Genomic DNA, 18,671 nt, shown 5'->3' with positions numbered 1-18,671 from the left:
CCAAGCGGTTTGCTTTGTCTCCAAAATGCAAGGTGGTGGACCTTAGATCTCCTGCTACCCGGCGCGCGCGCGCGCGCTAGCCTCCTCTCCACTGCACCACGCGTTGAAATTGATAAATGACATACTAGACAGCGACAAGCAGCTTGACATTTTCTTTTCCTCAGAGACTAAATTTTTAAGTGCATCATCTCGTTATTTGGAAAATATTGTAACCCCAAGCTCTATTGTAGAAACTGTGACAATTTAGTATAATTTTATTTCTTAATGTGAATTTAATTTATAATATGAAATAATGATAATTTATTGAAATTTCGTTTGGATTATATAGTACTGTAATATTTGTTAATATAAAAATTAGTTCGTAATGTGACATACATACATAATTAGGATAAGTTAGTGTAATTTCATAATGACATAATTAATATAAAATGAGTATGTACCTATTTAATGACATAATTCGTAATGACTAATGAAACAGTGGATAGAATTGTATAAAATACTTATTAAAATGTATATTCACAACACTATTAGCACGTAAGGTTTATCTGTAAGTGCTGGTATGTATAAAAATAAACAAATAAACTTAATTGTTTACTGTATCCTCTCGCTATAAACTCCAAGTTCAAACTGATTTTGCAAACGTCACTTGTGTGGGCATTCAGCTAGCGCACAAAAAGGATGATTAAAAACATGAATGTGACGCTGTGCGTATCCAGTTCGTATTCAATGACAAAAAAAGATAAAAAACTGCAAGTGCAAACCTTATCAGATATAGTTCTTGTGGCAGGACGGACTCTTGATTTCTTACATTACGCTGAATTAATAGCAGTTTCCATGAATAGTCCGCGTCGGCAATACATCGCGTTAATCGTTATAGTATTTACATTGAGTTATGATTTTAAGATCGCCGCTTCAAATGTAGTGGGTATTGCAATATATGTTTTCCGAAAAATGTATTTATTCCGTATTAAAAAGTTAAATATATTTTCAGGAAATCAATCCAGTGCAGTTTTCTGATGAGTTTGTAGATTTTCTACAAAATATGGGATCGCGCGTTTATAAATATCGACAAAAATTCGACGAACCCAGCACGACGGAAAGGGATCGCATATTTCCAAGAGTGGATTCTGCCATTTCGACGTCAGTAAGTATATTATTATGATCCCCTACACCTCCTCTGATCTTTAAATAGGCACTAGACTTAATCCGCGATTTCTTCGGCGTTAACTTAAACTGACTTCTTACGGTCTAAGGCAAAAAAAAACTAAGGCAATGTTTTATGTCTTATATTAAACGGTCTACCGCGAAAATGTAAATTCGTTATCTACTGCCTCTCTATCGCTCCAATATGTACCTAAGTGCGTTAGAGAGACAGATTAGCGATATTTCAATTTTCGGTTTTCGAGGTACGAGTAGGCACTCTGGTATGCCTTAGAAATATTCAAACATCTAAATTACCTTGAAATAATCTGAAGTAAGTATACAAAATATTATATATAACGCTTATATAAGAATATAACGCTCTAAAGACAATGAAAAATCATATATACATATACTGATATAATGTCAACTTATCAAATATAACAATATATATTATCAATATACCTATAATGAAATTAAATAATAAGTACAAGTAGGTATATAAGATTTAATTAAAATTACAATAAAATTAGAAAACATCAGAATACGTCAGACAAACAAACAAAGAAATAAATAAACATACTAACGTGTTTTCAGACCATTCATAAGACACCAAGTAGCCTGGACGGCATCTTGATGATGAAGCTGGTAGCTTTCTACGAGAACAAGTACACCCTCAACCCCTCCATCAATCCGACGACGGCCGAGGTCTCGACGAGCCCAGCCGACCCAACTCACCACGGTTTCGTCGAGCCGCATGCTGTGAAAACGATAAAGGTAATCTACATATAGTATCAAAACACCCCTATTATGGACGTGGCACCTATGATGGTAATACAAAAATCCCTTAAAATAAGTATTTATCATCAGTTTTTGTCACCTGCAATATTTTACCATAAATAACTTAAGTATGACGCTTCGTTAATTTCTGAATTAATTAATTACGTTTCGTTAATTATGTTGAAACCAGATGAAGTATCTTTAATTAAAAATGTCGAACACATAAAAGACGAATAGGACATACAACTTTTAACGCACTTTAACTTTTAAGCAGCGGTAGAAATTTTACAAGTAGGTACCTACCTATTGGTGTAATCCATGTAATATCAACAATACTCCGAATTTTCTCCTATTTGTCCCATGATTGGTTTACGTTACTGTTTAGCTCAGGTGGTTGGTATGAAGCTATTATGATCAGCTACAAACAAACAAGAGTAGGTCAAAGACGCCTAGTCTTTCTAAGATTGCATATTCTCAAGAATTTGGGAACGGGTACCGCCGAGCCGTTACGGGGTAGCTTAAAGTTCCAAGGCGTTAGCAGAAGCTCTGCTGAAGACACCGGTTCGAAACCGGCCTCCGCCAATGGAGAGCATGTCACTTTTTCTTTAGTATATATATTCCATTTCAATTTAAAGCTACAAACTGGTTGAAGGAGTGGAGAATTGCTGCCGACTGCTTTGCTGCAGCAAATGACAAAAAAAATAAGCACCAACAATGTTTTTGACTAAATTAAACACTTAACAATCTTACGTAGATCAATCTAGCCCCCAATCAAAACATAGGTTGCTTGTACTATGGGTATTAGACGATGAAATACATAACAATAGATAAATATATACTTAGATACATAAATAACATCCATAACTCAGGAACAAATAGGTTTACAAATAAATTCCCTTACCGGGATTCAAACCCGGGACCTCCAGCCTCGTAGCCAAGGGCAATACGGCTGCCCTAAGCAGAAAACAAGTAACCCAGTTTTGACAAATTTTTGAGGAGAGCAAAAAAACGTAATTTGTCAGTTTTGTTAGGTATTTGGTCTAAAATGTAACATCTGTTTATACCATTATGTTAAAGGCGATAAAATTAAGCTTATACAGACTTTATTTTTTGTTATTCTTGTATATTAAACTTTGTACAGGCATAAAATGTTTTCTGTGTAGTTTACTGCCCGAAAATCTCAGAACGATTCTACACAAATTCAAGTATCTCGTGTTTAGCTTGGAAATAGCAAGCACTTTAGCTTCTTAAATACTAAACATATTTGGCTCTCCGCTCAATAACTTTTGCAATTTTCATGCAATTCTGAAGGAAATAGTACCAAATGAAAGCTAATAACATATGCTACCGAAAACTGATTTTTATTTCTTTCAGGTTTATCGACTTCAAAATCCCTGTTAGATAATAAAACGGTTGAAAAAAAAAATTATTTTTTTATATATTTTGAAGTTCTTTTCTATTGGAAAATAGACTTTTTTTAAATTAGTGATTGATGTTGCCATCCTCGTACCTTCTGACACATGGTTATTGGTACCTATTTCATCGATTTTATTTATGTTCAGAGATTATTTTGTGATACGATGACCCTTCAACAAACCCTCTATCTTCGTAGATGGGTGGTACCTACAGGATCCTGCTTCCGAACTTTTCTTTTTTAGGGTTCCATACCTCATAAGGAAAAAACGGAACAATTATAGGATCACTTTGTTGTCCGTCCGTCCTCCGTCCATTTGTCTGTCAAGATCCTTTATCTCGGAAACGCGTGGAGGTATCGAGTTGAAATTAAAACCATATACTCAGGTCTACATTCCCTTAAAGATGTAGAAAAAAATCGAACATCTACATTAACGTAAAAATAAAAATACGGTGGTTTATGCCAAAATACGTAAGTATATTTCGACATTCTCAAGGGATTCAAAATTTAAAGGGTACCTAAGTAGGTGGGTAGTAGGTAGCCAGGTCAACGAGAAGTCCCGTTGCCCTAGAACTATGAAATTTGGCAAGTAATATTGTATTACATTATAAGTACAGGGAATAATCTGAAAACTATAAATTTGTAAAAAATAAAAAAATCAATAACTAAATTTGTAAGGCTCGGTGGGCAAGTCCGACTTGCATTTTTTTATAGTCCTATTTGACAGACGTGTTTGATAGGAATGAGGCAGATGCATGGAATGGTGAGAGCTGGTGAGTTCATAAAAATCAATATTTGGGGACAATCTTACACTGGTTGACCTAGCCCCAAATTAAGCAAAGTTTGTACTATGAGTACTAGGCGACGATATATACATACGTGTATAGATAAATACATACTTAGGTACATAGTTACGTTATTTACTATTTACCTTTACTTGTAACAAAGTAAAAATCTAATTAAATCCTTCAAGTCAGTTTTACCTATTTCTTATAAAACCATATCCATCTGAAATTTTGCTGATATACACCTATTAATATGGTAAGTAATTGGTGGATCTCTTTAGTGGCTAGAGTAAAAACCAAGAAAAGACGGCAGAGATTTTGACAGCACAAGGTCAATCTCGAGAAGTCTATTAGTAGAGTTAGACCAAGAAAAGTCTGCATAGATATTGAGAGCACACCAGTGCAGGTGTTATTTTAAACGTCAAACTTCTATGAAATTATGACATATACATAACACTGGCACTGGTGTGCTCTCAACATCTCTGCAGACTTTTCTTGGTCGAACTCTACTAATAGACTTCTCGAGATTGACCTCAAATGATTCACTTTCCCACATAATAAGTGTCTTTATAAAAATTCAAATTTTGGCATTATTCCTGGATTAAATATTTCCCTTTTGGTCAATTGAATACAATCAGTTGTTGTTTGTTTCAATTTTTTTCCAAAACCTTTGGCACGGATACGGCATAATTAAGATTTCCTCTTTCTTTGGCGTATTCTAGTGTTCTGTTTTCATTACTGTAGAGTCTACAGTGTAGACAATACAGATAATTTTATTTGTTTTAACAACACTTTTACTTTAAACTTAAATTTCACAGACTTTTCACCTTTGACAGGAATATTGCTAAGCAAATTTGTTTTCTATGTATGTCTTTAAACAAGGTACCTTTTGTATATGTAACTAATTTCTGACCTAAAGCGCAGATTGTGATAGGAGATACTTGTTTTACCATTGTAATAAACTAATTCGCAGTTACGAACATCTACGCTAAACTCAAGTATCTCGGTCATCTATATGAATTACAAGTATCTCTGTTTAGTTACTTGTCTTTAGCGTAGAAATGGGATATATACTTGAATTTAGCGTAGAATACAGGGTCAAAAAAAGATACTCGGATTTTAAAAAGATGAATATTTTGAAAACTACACATTATTTTACAATTATTTTTTTGGTGAAAGATGCGCCTGAAATTGTAGATACCGAAAATCCAAAAAAACCGTTTTTGAAAATTTTCGAGTTACTTGTTTTCTGCTTAGGGCAGCCGAATACATTACCGACTAGGCTAGGAGGCTGTATTTTTTTATTTTTTTATTTATATAACTATAATTAGTGTATTTTCTTATGCAATAATATTAAGCGTAAAATGTTTTATTTTTCGGTATAAATTATTATCATAATCTTTTCTTAATATTTCAGAGCCAAGAAAATGGTCCAGGACATATTTCTGAAATTCAAGAGATAAAAGTAATATGAGTTTATAATTATTTTTTACAATTAGTTAAATTATATTTGTAAATAGTTTGTATTTCTAAACATTAAATTTATTTTAATAAGTAGAATAGGGAAGATTCCTCTACCTAATTAAAATAAATTATTTCCCATCGTGCATGAAATAAAGCACCAGATAATTATTAGAAAAACATATAGCAGCTATTTTTAAACACAATATCTATTTAATATACCGGATAGAAATCTGAAAATTATAATTCAGTGAAATTAGCTAAAATTACGGCATAATTAATAGAAGACGTTTTTTAATTGGGATATGTACGTTGTCGACCGAAGTTATTTTTCATCAACCCTCCCCTCCCCACCCCCTCTGCGTCACCCCCCCACACCCCCGCAAAGGGTCCAAAACCTACTTTTTCTCAATTTTTAAGAAAACCGTTCAAGATACAGAAAAAGGGTGTAGGAACGAAGTGATCCTTATTAAATTTTCTATTTATCTTTTATACACACTATATTGCTATCACTTATAGTTTTTGCGCAATACGTCACGGAAGATGCTTTTTTTAGCATTTTCAGTGTTTTTTTCTTCTAATGACTTTTCTCAAATAACACTTACGATATCATCCACGTTTTTAGGGTTCCGTACCTCAAAAGGAAAAAACGGAACCCTTATAAGATCACTCGTGCGTCTGTCTGTCCGACCATTCCTCCCCCCCCCCCCCCCCTTTTATCTCTGAAACTACTGGGCCTAAAATTTTGAAGAAAATACACAAAATAGTACTTTACCAATAGATAATAGGAAAACCTATTAGAAATGTGCAGTCAAGCGTGAGTCGGACTTATGTACGGAACTCTTGGAACGCGAGTTCTTCTCGCTTTTGACCGGTTTTTTTTATTTAAGTAAATGGTTAATATGTTATTTAAAATGGGTATTATTTATTGAAAACGTTTGTGTATCTGGGAACCTTGTTCACTAGGGACGGTAAGCATGATAAAGACGTTGAAAGGAGAGTGAATGCTGGAAATCGTGTGAATGGGGCACTTAATGCTTTTATGAGCAGCCAGAAGGTGTCGCAAAAAGCACGGTTGGCTGTTCATAGAGGGGTGTTGGTGCCTACACTTATGTATGGTAGCGAAAGTTGGGTATGGCAGAAGAGGCATCAGAGCCAAGTGAATGCAGTGGAAATGAGAGCGCTGAGAAGTGTGTGTGGTGTGAGATTGCAAGATAGAATTAGGAACAGTGTGATAAGGGAAAAGTGTGGACTGAATGTAGATGTAGTGACTAAAATTGAGAAAGGTATGTTGAGATGGTTTGGATGGTTTGATGTGGAAAGAATGAGTGAAAGAAGGCTAACAAAGAGAGTGTATAAGGAAGAAGTGGAAATGGGAGTTGGAAGGGGTAGACCTCGGCGGACTTTTTCTGATCAGATCGGGGAAATCTTGAAGAAAGGCCAGGTCAAGAGCACCCTAAATCGGCGAGCGTGTATGAGTAATGTAATGAAAGTGAAGGAAGTGAAAGAGGTATGTCAGGATCGTAGCAAGTGGAAATCCGTGGTCTCTGCCTACTCCTCCGGGAAATAGGCGTGATTATATGTATGTATGTGTTATGTATTATTAAACTACTTCATTGCGTATATTTTGTCCCTCACGGAGGCACACGCACACCACTTCTATAGGCTACCTCCTATGTGAGGCAAGCTATAAAAACGCGACCGTGCGATCTGTTTCACAGTCAAGTGGTTAATAGTAACGATGTTCGGTGAGCTTAAAAATGTTTGAAGACGGTGTATTTTCAAAATGGCATAGCATCGTCAAATGAAGGAGTTTAATAATAAATAATACACCATTTTAAAGAACATATTAACTATTTATTTAAATTAAACAAAATTTGCCGATATCGTAAGTATATTTTGAGAAAAGTTATCTTACAAAAGAAAAAAAACGTAAATTCTAAAAGAAATGCATATATATGGTGACAGATTTCACAATAACTATAAGTGATAGCACTATAGTGTGTATAAGTGATAAATAGCAAATTTACTTAGGATCACTTCGTTTCTACACACTTTTTCTATATCTTGAACGGTTTTCTTAAAAATTTAGAAAAACCGCGTTTGGGGCAATTTGCGGGGGTGTGAGGGGGTGATGCAGAGGGGGGAGGGTTGGGGAGGGTTGATGAAAAATAACTTCGGTCCATAACGTACATATCCCAATTGAAAAAAGTCTTCTATTAATTATGCCAAGTTTTCCATATATTTTTTTCCAGAAGCAACGTACTATTAGGTGAGTTGAGCGTGACGTCACTATAAGTACTCGTTTTCATATAAATTCCATATTAGCAAATCGTTTTGACTGTTCTAAAAATGAAGCTGATTTGACTAGTAGGAAAGCTGGAAAGTAGCCTATTGAGAAAAGCAAAAGAGTGTTTTTGGGTATTGACAGGTCATCTACATTCTAGATCTGTATATTTATGTACGCAGCCGTGCAGCGCCATCTACACCACTCATTCGAACCCACACCATAGAGAAATAGGGTAAGAATAGAGTGCTCACTCCATACATCAGTTTTGGTACCAAAACTACTATTATTTTCGTACAAATACAAATACAAATGGTTTATTCGCAGTAGTATTGTTACATAGAGGTCTTAAGTAGGTACAAAATTGTTCTACATATAACAGAACAGAAAAGAGACATCTAGTATCGAGTAGCAGTACTGATAATTCCGCTACTCGATGCTAGATGTCGACTACGAAAATAATAGTCGTTTTGGTACCAAAACTGATGTATGGAGTGAGCACTCTATGTACTTTTTTTTCTATGCCCACTATTCCTTAATTTTAGATTTTGATAATAACTAAGAGAGCAAGTCAAATAAAATCCCGCAAAAATGTAGAACGTTAAAATGGGCATATGGTCTATGGAGAAGAAACTGTGACGTGAGCTGTCATAAACAGTCGAACATGGAAAAGCATAAAAAGTACTGTTTTCCGGCACGGGAATTAAAACTTGTTTTCAGCTTCATTCGTTTTATAACAAATCTGGAGCCCGGCTTTCATTGGCACATGTTCAACGGGGCGCAGCGAAAGGCACTCCCGGGGACAACTCCATCTGCACTTAGTGCCATCTATCAGCGGTATGGCCATTTTTTACATGGCTTCCTGCTCCAAATGCACCTCTCGGGATCGAGCATAACAAACATTTAGTTTGATTGTAAAAAAAATGCACGCGGCAACCGACTTCAGGCTCATTGGTCTGAAGAGCAAGCAAAAGAAATTGTACGCGACAAGCACAGCTTGCACTATGGATACTAGGCGACGATGTCCATACTTAAATACTCGTATGTACGTAGAAAACATCCAATGCAATCTCACAAATATTCGTGATACACACTGACTTCTGGCTTTGTAGTCAATCAGCATGAATCTGAAAAATGATATGGCGGTTGAGAACAATAACTGAAATCACAGAAGCCAATGACATATTTCCATAGATAAAAAATGTTGTAAGTACCTTAATAGCCATTGAATAAATGAATGAATGAATGACCGGACAAGGAACACTTACTTCAAAAAATGAACAAATTAGTTATTTAATTACCTATTACCTATAGATGACAGGAAAATCTATAGAAATCTACAGTCAAGCTCAAGCCTAACTCGGACTTAAGAAAAAAAAAACATTGTTAAAAATTGTGTAATGTACGAAGCCCTTCGAATGCGAGGCCGATTCGCACTTTGTTGGTTTTTAAACATTATTTTAAGATCTATATATTTAGAGTATTTATTGCATGTAAAACCTACAAAATATATAGGTATGTCCGTTCTTATATTGCCACAGGTAAAAAAAACATCGTTTAAAAATCCGGAAACACTTATTAGTTAGAACCTCGTGTAGGTAACGTCTTAACACAAACGACTGCGCTTCCCTGATTATGGTAATTGGCAAGAATAATTTTCCCATTTCTTGATGACGTAGGAGATCTGGCAACACCGACAGTTTAATTAAATCCAGCAGTTGTAGCAACACCCTCTAACCGTAACACGTACAACTTTGTCCACAAATTATGTTTACACCATTCAAATAGACGGTCTTGCGTAAATACTTTTGTAACTTAGTCCATTAAAGAAACTCTACGGAAATTATTACCATAACACAAGAATAAACCATTCCATTTAATGTTTGCTTTGTGTAAATCGAGAATTATTTGTTTAAATATGATGAGTATTAGAATTTAGCGATATTATCATGGAACTTACTCCTACAATATAGGTACATGATGCTTTAGTTAGCGGTGTGTTTTTGATGCTTACAAAAAAGTTTTAACATTTCGCTGTAAGTAGGTAAAAGATTTACGAAATCATTACATTTTTAATAAATTATCAAAAATATCGAATTAAAAACTCATGCTCAAACGGGTCTGGCATAACTTTAGTTGTGTTTTTTTTTTTTAATATTTTTAAACATGAATTAAATAAAACTCGCACTATCTCAGTATTCTTAAGCTACAAGTAATTTCGTATGAGTAGGTATTATGTGTGTTCCTTATCAGAATACTGTGCCGATTAAGTATACCCTTAAACGAATCCCCTGTGTACCTACCTAATTTAAATAATTGAACACATACAGTAAATAAGCATAAAAACCGGCTTCTCGAGCACTCCGTATAACTTTTAGTACCAATTTAAAGTTTTCTTCTATGCCATATACCCTTTATTTCAGTCGGGGCAGTAAACCCTGCGTGAGCTCCATAAACGTAACAGTCGCGTGTTTGACCAAGAGGCCATCGTAAAATGCATCATAAACTTTACATATAAATTTGTAAAATCGACGTTTAGAATTTTATTCTTTGCCGTGATCAATTTTAATGTTGAAACAATTCCTAAGAATAAGAATAAATACTAAGCGCAAGACCGTGCTAGATATAAATTTAGGACAATAAGATATAGGATAGTTTTTGTGACATAAATCATCATTCCACGTAGAGTGTAGACGAAGTCGCAGGCAAGTGCTAGGTCCCAACAAAAAAGACAAAGGCGGGATATTGCTATAACGGATTTTAGTTTTGCGCGCAGCAATGGAGTTAACTAGCAATGGCTTTTAAAAACCCTTTCAAAGATAAATGAATATAAAATGTAATATCTGGATTCTGACCCTCCTGATACTTTGTCCCAATCGCATTTCCCTTTGGAACGATCTCACGGCGGAAATTAATCTATCCGGCAAATGAATGGACTGCGCTGCACTTGTGTGTGGGGCTGCATTTTGTTTTCGACGTATTTTTGATAAAATCAAATGGATGTCCCGTCTGCTTATTGTCACGTATATGTGCTTCGTTGAGCGTTAAAACTATTATGTTTTATAACGTATGCGGAATAACATTTGCATAACGTTTTGAATACGTATACATAGGTTAGGTACCTATGTAAAATGTTGAAAGAAATTGAAACTGATATTATAATGATGTACCTATTTAGCTACCAATTGTAAATCAGCAGCGAAGGAATGGGGTAGGCAACTGTCAAAGATTTCCCCGGTTCCTAGGTTTGTTCTATGGGATTTGGTTTAACAAAGCAACAAGACTTACAAGACCATGATACTATAGGTATTGCTAGAATAGACAGGAGGAGAGGAACCTATGCGCTATCTGTAAAAGACATCGACCGAGCAGCCCCACTCGTTATTAAATTAAAGTTCTGTTGTTGTCCTTGAATTTTTATTATTTAAAAAAACACTTATACTGCTACTCTGCGCTAGCGGGATTAAAATGAATGTTGATGTCTTACATAACTGCCAATTTCTGTAATCTACAGTTTTTTTTTATTATTTAATGCTGCAGCAGCACGTACCAAACGCTGGTGCAGTGTCATTTCGAATTCCGAATATAAAAGTTACGTATCTATGTATATATTACGCACAAGCACACAAACATCCATCGTTCTAGCAGACCAATCGTTCTTTCTAGGTGTTTCTAGCATACCAAAAATTACTGCGTAGCGAAAACTTTCGCGAAATGTTTGAATTTGCAGTGGAACTTGCAATATTTGTACGCTGCATTAGTGGGATTACCAATCTCGTCCGTGAAGCTAATACCGCTAGTCCGGTAGCCGAAAATTAATCAGTCAGACAAGGGGCTCCTCAAGGCCAATTCGAACTATGAAAATCTAATTTTAATATGATTTGATATTTCTGTAATTCGTCCAATTCGACGGTCTACTTTTTGATTCCAGACAATTCAGTGTTGGATTAAACGTTATTTAGTGAACACGTACCTATTGTTGTTTTTGGTCTTAAATATCTGGTATAATGTCAACGATATGATCCAGTCCAGAACTGGACTGGAATGCTACTGGATAGATGTCAACCGGACATAACTGCGCAGACTTTCGAATTACCACAGAATGTTTAGAATTACCACTATAAACTTTATATTTTCGTAGTATTGACGTTCATGATGGCACCTTAACGGTTCGGCCACCACATTGCGCGACTTGCGACGGCGGCATCAATAACCATAGGTTGGAGCGAAACACAGCAATTGGACCTTTCGTTCCCACCTATGGTCGCTGCCGTCGTCGCCAGTCGCGTAATGTTGTGGCCGAGCCGTGACACTCTATTATCGCTAAGTCTATGTAGAGTTAGCTTGATCCGAGATTAGGACTTTTAAAAGCATGTTAGAATTGTCGGACCGCGACCATAGACAATCTGAACTCATTTGGGCTTGTAAAAATATATTATCAAAATTATTAAAAATTTTAAAGCTTTTTAAAATTCCAATTTGCTTCTACATGTATGATGGTCGTAGTTGTCTACGTGACAGCATGATAAAAACAGTTTCTGTCTTTTTCAATCGCGTGATGTTAAAAAGTGACACTTATTTTATCACTTTATCACTGGATAAAGCCATTCATAATACGCGAGCTGCATGCGTTTCATGGATGGTTTTATCCACGTGATAAAATAACACACAAAGAACAGACACAGAAAGTGACGGACATCGTTTTATCACGCTGTCACAGGACAGGAACGACCATCATTTATCCGTACTGGAAAAGGGAATCGTCAATTACACAGGTTACAAAATTATGTACTTAAGTAAAAGTTTGACAAGCGAAACAGGCTCGTCAAATCCGCTACTTTTACCTACCACTACTCCATTTATTTTTAAAGTCTGAGTAAGTGCCACGTCAGTTATTAAACCACAGGGCAAACGCAGAAGCTAGAAATACCTATTTTAGTATTCCGTGTAAACCACATGATTAAATATTCATATCTCAAATGCAATAACAGAATGGAAGCTAATAGGACAACAGATAACAGCGACAGCCGTGATTAAAGCATATTATTTCACACAAATAATCCGGAATGAAATGATAGCTCACAGTAGTTACTGATGCGTAAGTTAAACAGGCACTGTGCGATTCGATGCAGTATCAGTACCCCGGTGAATGAAGATAATGTACATAATATAGCCGGTTAAACAATTTTATTAGTAGAAAAAGGCGCAAAATTCAATTTCCTCGTGGGACTATAAACCTTCGCGCCTACATTTTTTAAATGTGCCGCTCTTTTCTACTGACGGAAATGGCTTAACAGACTATACATAATTATATTATTTATTGCATCAGAATTGCAATACAACGTGGAAATGCCGCCAGCATCCTTGGTAGGTACAATGTCTCAACTATTTTAGATCTAAGCTAGGTATTAATTTATTTTAAGTATTTTAATTATGTAAATAAATGATTTTAACAAATATTTAAACTTTCATACATTGAAACCAGTTACCAGAGGCTAGTATTTAAGTATAGAAAAAAATTCTAACAACATCGCGTTCGTACTGTTGTTAAAAAAGTAAGTTAGGTTATTTTAAGAAATATATGGACGCAAGGGATAAACGAGTATTATGACCAGAAATAATTATAGCAAATAATACATGAGGAATAAAAGTAAACCATAATGATGTTACGGCAATCACAATTAGAGCATATGAGGGAGAAGACAAATCATTATGGATAGAATATTAGGTAATATTAAACTTAGGACAAAATACTTTAGGGATCCCGAGATAGATCCAAATCGATGCTTAACCTTAATAAATAAACAAAAAGCGTCCTCATCGTTCGGTGTACTGCATCGCTACTAAATCATGGACTCATTTGTTCCCATTCAGTTAACGAGCAATCCTCCTGATGTCCCATCGCATGAGCGATGGATACAAACTGCTAACTGGAATTTTAATCCACATTATTGCCGGTTTAACACCCACATTGGACTGGTGTAGGAAAATTTAGCTTAGAGCATCATGATTTAGTACAGTGCTAAATTTCTTCAACCAAAAACGTCACTTTTGACACTGACAGACCGGTATCGTATCGGTGTGACAACTTATAATCATCTCCTTCGCGTTGTCTCCGCATTTTTCCACGGCTCATGGGGGCCTGGGGTCCGCTTGACAACTAATTCCAGGAATTGGCGTGGGCAGTTTTTTATGAAAGCGACTGCCATCTGACCTTCCAATCCAGAGGGTAAACTAGGTATTATTGGGATAAGTCCGGTTTCGTCACGATGTTTCACTGAAAAGCGATTGGTAAAATCACCTGATGAGAAACTCGTTGGTACGAGCCGGGGTTTGAACCCGCGACCTCCGGATTGCAAGTCGCACGCTATTACCGCTAGGCCACCAGCGCATACATCTGATATTGTTCGAATTGGGCCGATGGTCCCTAGTTTTTAATACCACGTAGTCCTTCACAAGTCGGCAATAAACTCCGGTCATAATCCAAGTCCCCAATTATTTCTGTCGCAGTAATTAAACAGCATAAAGTGCCCGTCCGTAATCCGACCACTTCTGTGATATTTAAACGAGTTCCATTACGCTTTGGTTATAAAAGCGCTATTAGGAGAAATGGACTGGAAGCAACGCGCTTGACTTGCGATGACCGTAATTCTGATGCTGAAAATAAATATCACTCGCGGGCCTATGCGTATGTGTCCATCAGACAGGTTTTCAAAAGGACATTCCTTTGCCTAGCCAACGTGCAATCGTAAACGCTCCGTAGCGAACGAAACGCAACTGTCACGGTCGCACTGGTGCTAGAGCTAGATCTCTAGATGGCTAGAGAGAGATGACTACGATACGCTACGGTGCGTTGACGATTGGCACACGTGTTGGCTACGCACCTAGGGGTGTCACATGTGCGTTTATGTCAACACCCCACAGTGATGTGACACCCCACTAGTTTAGTTGCGTTTCGTTCGTTAACGATTGCACGTTGGTTTTCAAAGGGACGACAACGCACATGTGCACCCCGGGTGTGGCAACCGCATATAGGCTAAGCGTGGGCTAAGCTAGCCGCCTATCATCAGGCGAGTGTACTTACCTACTTATCATCTATCGATTTGGTAAGAAAAATAGATTGAGAGACGAAAGTGTACATTTGTTTTTAGCCTTTCGTATAATATACCTAGGTAGTCTAAGATACTACTACCTATGAACCACGCTAGTTTTAATTGATGGCATTATTTTGCCAAAATAGCCAACACAAAAAGCATAAACTCTAAATGTAAGTAATACAAAAGAAAGTTGTAAATTAGGTACATTGTAGGATTTAGTAACTTTTGTATTAAACAACGCAATTTTCGTAATGGGTTTTTACAATCAGAGTCAATCACAGCTAATAGAATAATATATCCCCGTCCATTACTCTGTCAATTTATTTATAGAAACAATATTTTATTACAATATACAATAATAAATCTTATAATTACTACCAAAGGTAATTGTTCGATTCTATCCAGCGACGGAATATTTATAGACATCGCTCTCCATAGAAAATTGCATTCCAAAAATGACCCCAGCCACACTGACACTGACAGCAATTCGTTATCTATGAATATGTCCCACCAGCTTTTAATTACATATATGAATTATATCCAGTAAACAATTTCCCGCTATTAAAAAAAAGTTGTGATTGGACAATATAAGTTTTGATTGGCTATAATAACATTCTATGCGTCAAACCTCTTGCGCGGCGATACAATATTTTGACGTTGTCAAATCTTGTAAGGATGATACTAACCAGGAGGGAACCAATTCATATAATTATTATTATGACGCGTATTTATTGTTAAGATTACGCATGTTTATACTTTATGTGTATATCAGTACATATTAAAGTTGAAATATAATATTAATGCGTAGTATGTATTTTGGAACAGTGTCAGTGCATAAATACAGACTTTTATAAAATGCCAGTGGTCAACGTTTCCCAATTTTATTTAAAACACTTTTCGGTAGGTAGGTATCGTTAAAATGATATACAAAATCGTCACTTTAATTCGTGGCACCAGGTATTGCTGTGACACTTACTTGTGACAAATAAGAAGATTCATTAAAGTATCAAATTGACACTATATTACTAAATATACACGGTGACTAAAAAATAACAGCATTCCCGTTGCCAGGGAGGTTTTGGGATTATACTGAGCAACTTTTACTTTGTGACCAATCCCTTAATCGCGAAAAAAAAATTACCCTCCCATAGAAAATGGGCCAGCCAAAATGTATGAAACAGCCAAATTATTTTTTCGCGATTTCGGAGTTGGTCCCATAGTACAATCCCAAAAACCTCCCTGGCAACAGAAAAGCAGTTATTTTTAGCCAGCCTGCAATGTATATAATGACAGGGTTCTATTATTAATTTAAAACTTAAAAAATACTTAATATTTATTTTACAAAAAAACAAATAATCGGAGTTGCTTGTTGCTTTAAAATAAAATGAATAGCCAACTTACTCAAAGATATATTGCATAACGCTATCACCATTCTGCCACTCCGTATCAAAAAGGCATAAGTCATTATGAAACTAGTATAGAGTTACGACATTTGGTTTAGCGTATAAATCTACAAGAGTCTATTAATTTCAATAATTATTTATTATGTTCAGGAACTACACTTACACAAATCAATTAATCCCATTCTTTTTCTTGTGTTTTATTGTATTATTGCGGCACCATTTTACCGCACAAGAAGGCATTTTATGTGGCTTTCTGAATTTATAATTTTATAATGGGCTGACATGTTATGACACAAAAGGCCGCTGTCGTACTAAAGCTGTCAAATTCGGTCCGGCACAGTCGATTCGTTTGCGGCACAGTAGCCGTGGGGTCATTTTTGAGCTCAAGTCAGTCTTCTATAGTTATTCTAGTTCGTTGATTCTATCACAATATTAGCATTTGTTTGTTATTTAAAACTAAAGTTTACATTGTAAACTAAAGGCGCTTGACACACTGGATGCGATTCGCACCAAAAAGAATGTAATCACTACATTTATTCGCAAGTCGCTCCGATGTGCGCTCTTGTATATTCGAGTGATAGAGAAGTAGATACAGAAATCTCGATTTTTCGTATTTCTTATACTTACTATACTCTTTGCGGTAGAGCCTGTGGCATGAGCTGTCAGATGTCATAGGTTTGCAGTAAGCATTGATTGTTTTTAACCAGGTATGGTTTTTACTGCGATCATATATAATTTCGCTGGGTTTTTAAGATAAATATGGTCCAAGATGTGTTATTGCGAATTGGAAAAACCAGGAAAAACATTACCAGAGTACTAGTGAGTGCAAATTCTACAAATTTACAAAAGTGTGGTGGAGGCAAGAACAACCAAATAAGTGGATAATTGCCGTAAAGAAGAAAAAAGTAAGTCACCTGACCTTTTGAAAATAGAACAAGCATGTTCATTTTTAACCGAAAACAACAATGATAATGTAATTGCCAATACTACCACCGTCATTGCCTAAAATAGATTAATAATTACCATGAGATTTCATTGAAATTATTACGATTTTTACTTACTTCTCGCTTGACAGATATACCTAACAAAATAATAATAATATATGCGTTGTAACCGCTTCGCTGTCATCGGGCAGGGTCGAGTCCCGTTTTAATGTAAGTACGAGTACTTATATATATTAGGAATGTAAAAACTGTTGGAGTACAATTACCCATTGAGGAGCAAAATAGGCACATTTTACGCTACTTTGGTTAATGGTATAGAATAATACACATTAAGAAATAATAATTTTAGACCGTCAATATAGAAGTTATATCAATAAAGAGACAGAAAAGTTCGATTATCTCGAATACCATGAAACTTTTACTAGACTTAAGTATAAGGGCATTTTCTGGACCAGCCTAAGGTGCCCTGTCGGTGGTTACAAGGTTTATTAATTACTGGTGGTTACATTAATTACTGGGCATCCTGTATATATATCGTATTTGTGGGCCCCGATAAGTCCACACGCGGTTTCATGAAGGCATTATCACGACAATAAACATAAATTTTTTGCGTCGCTCGTTGGCCTGCTCACCGAGTAATTAAATTCCATAGAGGCGCACAAATCTTCGCCCTACGCCGCTACCGGTGGAAATTCAAAACAATACAATCCGGGCCAATTTTAGTCGTCATCGTCTATTTTTATAATAATTTTATTGCTGAAATATTTGGTAAAGAGCATCATTATTTTATTACCTATCTAGACTTTGTGAGTAGACTATAATTTTGAATGTTGTTTCGGAAATAGGTATACAGCACAAGAAAAATATGCATATTCATTAGAGAATACAGATTTAAATTTTACATTTGACAGCATCGCAGCACAGCATTGCAACCGACCGCTGGAAATTCAAAACCTGAGGGCCTACCGTGAACCACGTACGTGTTGCCTCTCTGTCGCACTTGTAAATTCGTACGTAAGTGTGACAGGGAGGCAACACGTCAAATGAGGTTCGCGGTAGGCCCGGTAGGTAGGATAGCTGACATTTCTTCCAACAATGCAGCAAAGCTGACGCAATTAAAATAATTTTACTGGTATCCTTTATATGAGAACTTTATAAAGACGAGCCAAGCTAACTCTCCATTATGACATTTGCAGTGACAAAGGGTGGTAGTTAGTGTCAAATTTCTATAAAAATATGATGTTTATAATAACACTCTCTCACTTTTGTTCAAAGTCAGCGTAGACGGACTCTATCGACTATTAAAAATTTTGAAATTTAATTACTTTTAGGGGCCCCTTTTCCCTACACGGATCTTTTC

At 35.9% G+C, this 18,671-nt stretch overlaps 1 protein-coding gene across 1 annotated transcript; it reads left to right on the top strand.

Moving 5' to 3' along the window:
• Positions 1 to 784: 784 nt before the first annotated feature.
• LOC134806305 (uncharacterized) lies at positions 785 to 5,638 on the top strand. Its single transcript, XM_063779525.1, has 4 exons — positions 785 to 921; positions 992 to 1,144; positions 1,738 to 1,917; positions 5,537 to 5,638. Exons 1-4 carry the CDS (start codon positions 835 to 837, stop codon positions 5,591 to 5,593), a joined length of 477 nt encoding a protein of 158 aa, XP_063635595.1. The 5' UTR covers positions 785 to 834; the 3' UTR covers positions 5,594 to 5,638.
• Positions 5,639 to 18,671: the final 13,033 nt, after the last annotated feature.

This window comes from Cydia splendana, chromosome 3 (genome assembly GCF_910591565.1).
Source record: "Cydia splendana chromosome 3, ilCydSple1.2, whole genome shotgun sequence".
NCBI lineage: Eukaryota > Metazoa > Arthropoda > Insecta > Lepidoptera > Tortricidae > Cydia > Cydia splendana.
Note: the sequence above shows the minus strand (reverse complement) of the source record. Positions and strands in the feature narration are given on the sequence as shown.

What these genes read in the sequence shown, in the direction of transcription:
- LOC134806305 (XM_063779525.1), top strand. Translation starts at nt 835, where the DNA reads ATGAATAGTCCGCGTCGGCAATACATCGCGTTAATCGTTATAGTATTT. An exon ending in ATTCTGCCATTTCGACGTCA is followed by an intron (nt 1,145 to 1,737) that starts GTAAGTATATTA and finishes ACGTGTTTTCAG; the next exon opens with ACCATTCATAAGACACCAAG. An exon ending in ATGCTGTGAAAACGATAAAG is followed by an intron (nt 1,918 to 5,536) that starts GTAATCTACATA and finishes TTAATATTTCAG; the next exon opens with AGCCAAGAAAATGGTCCAGG.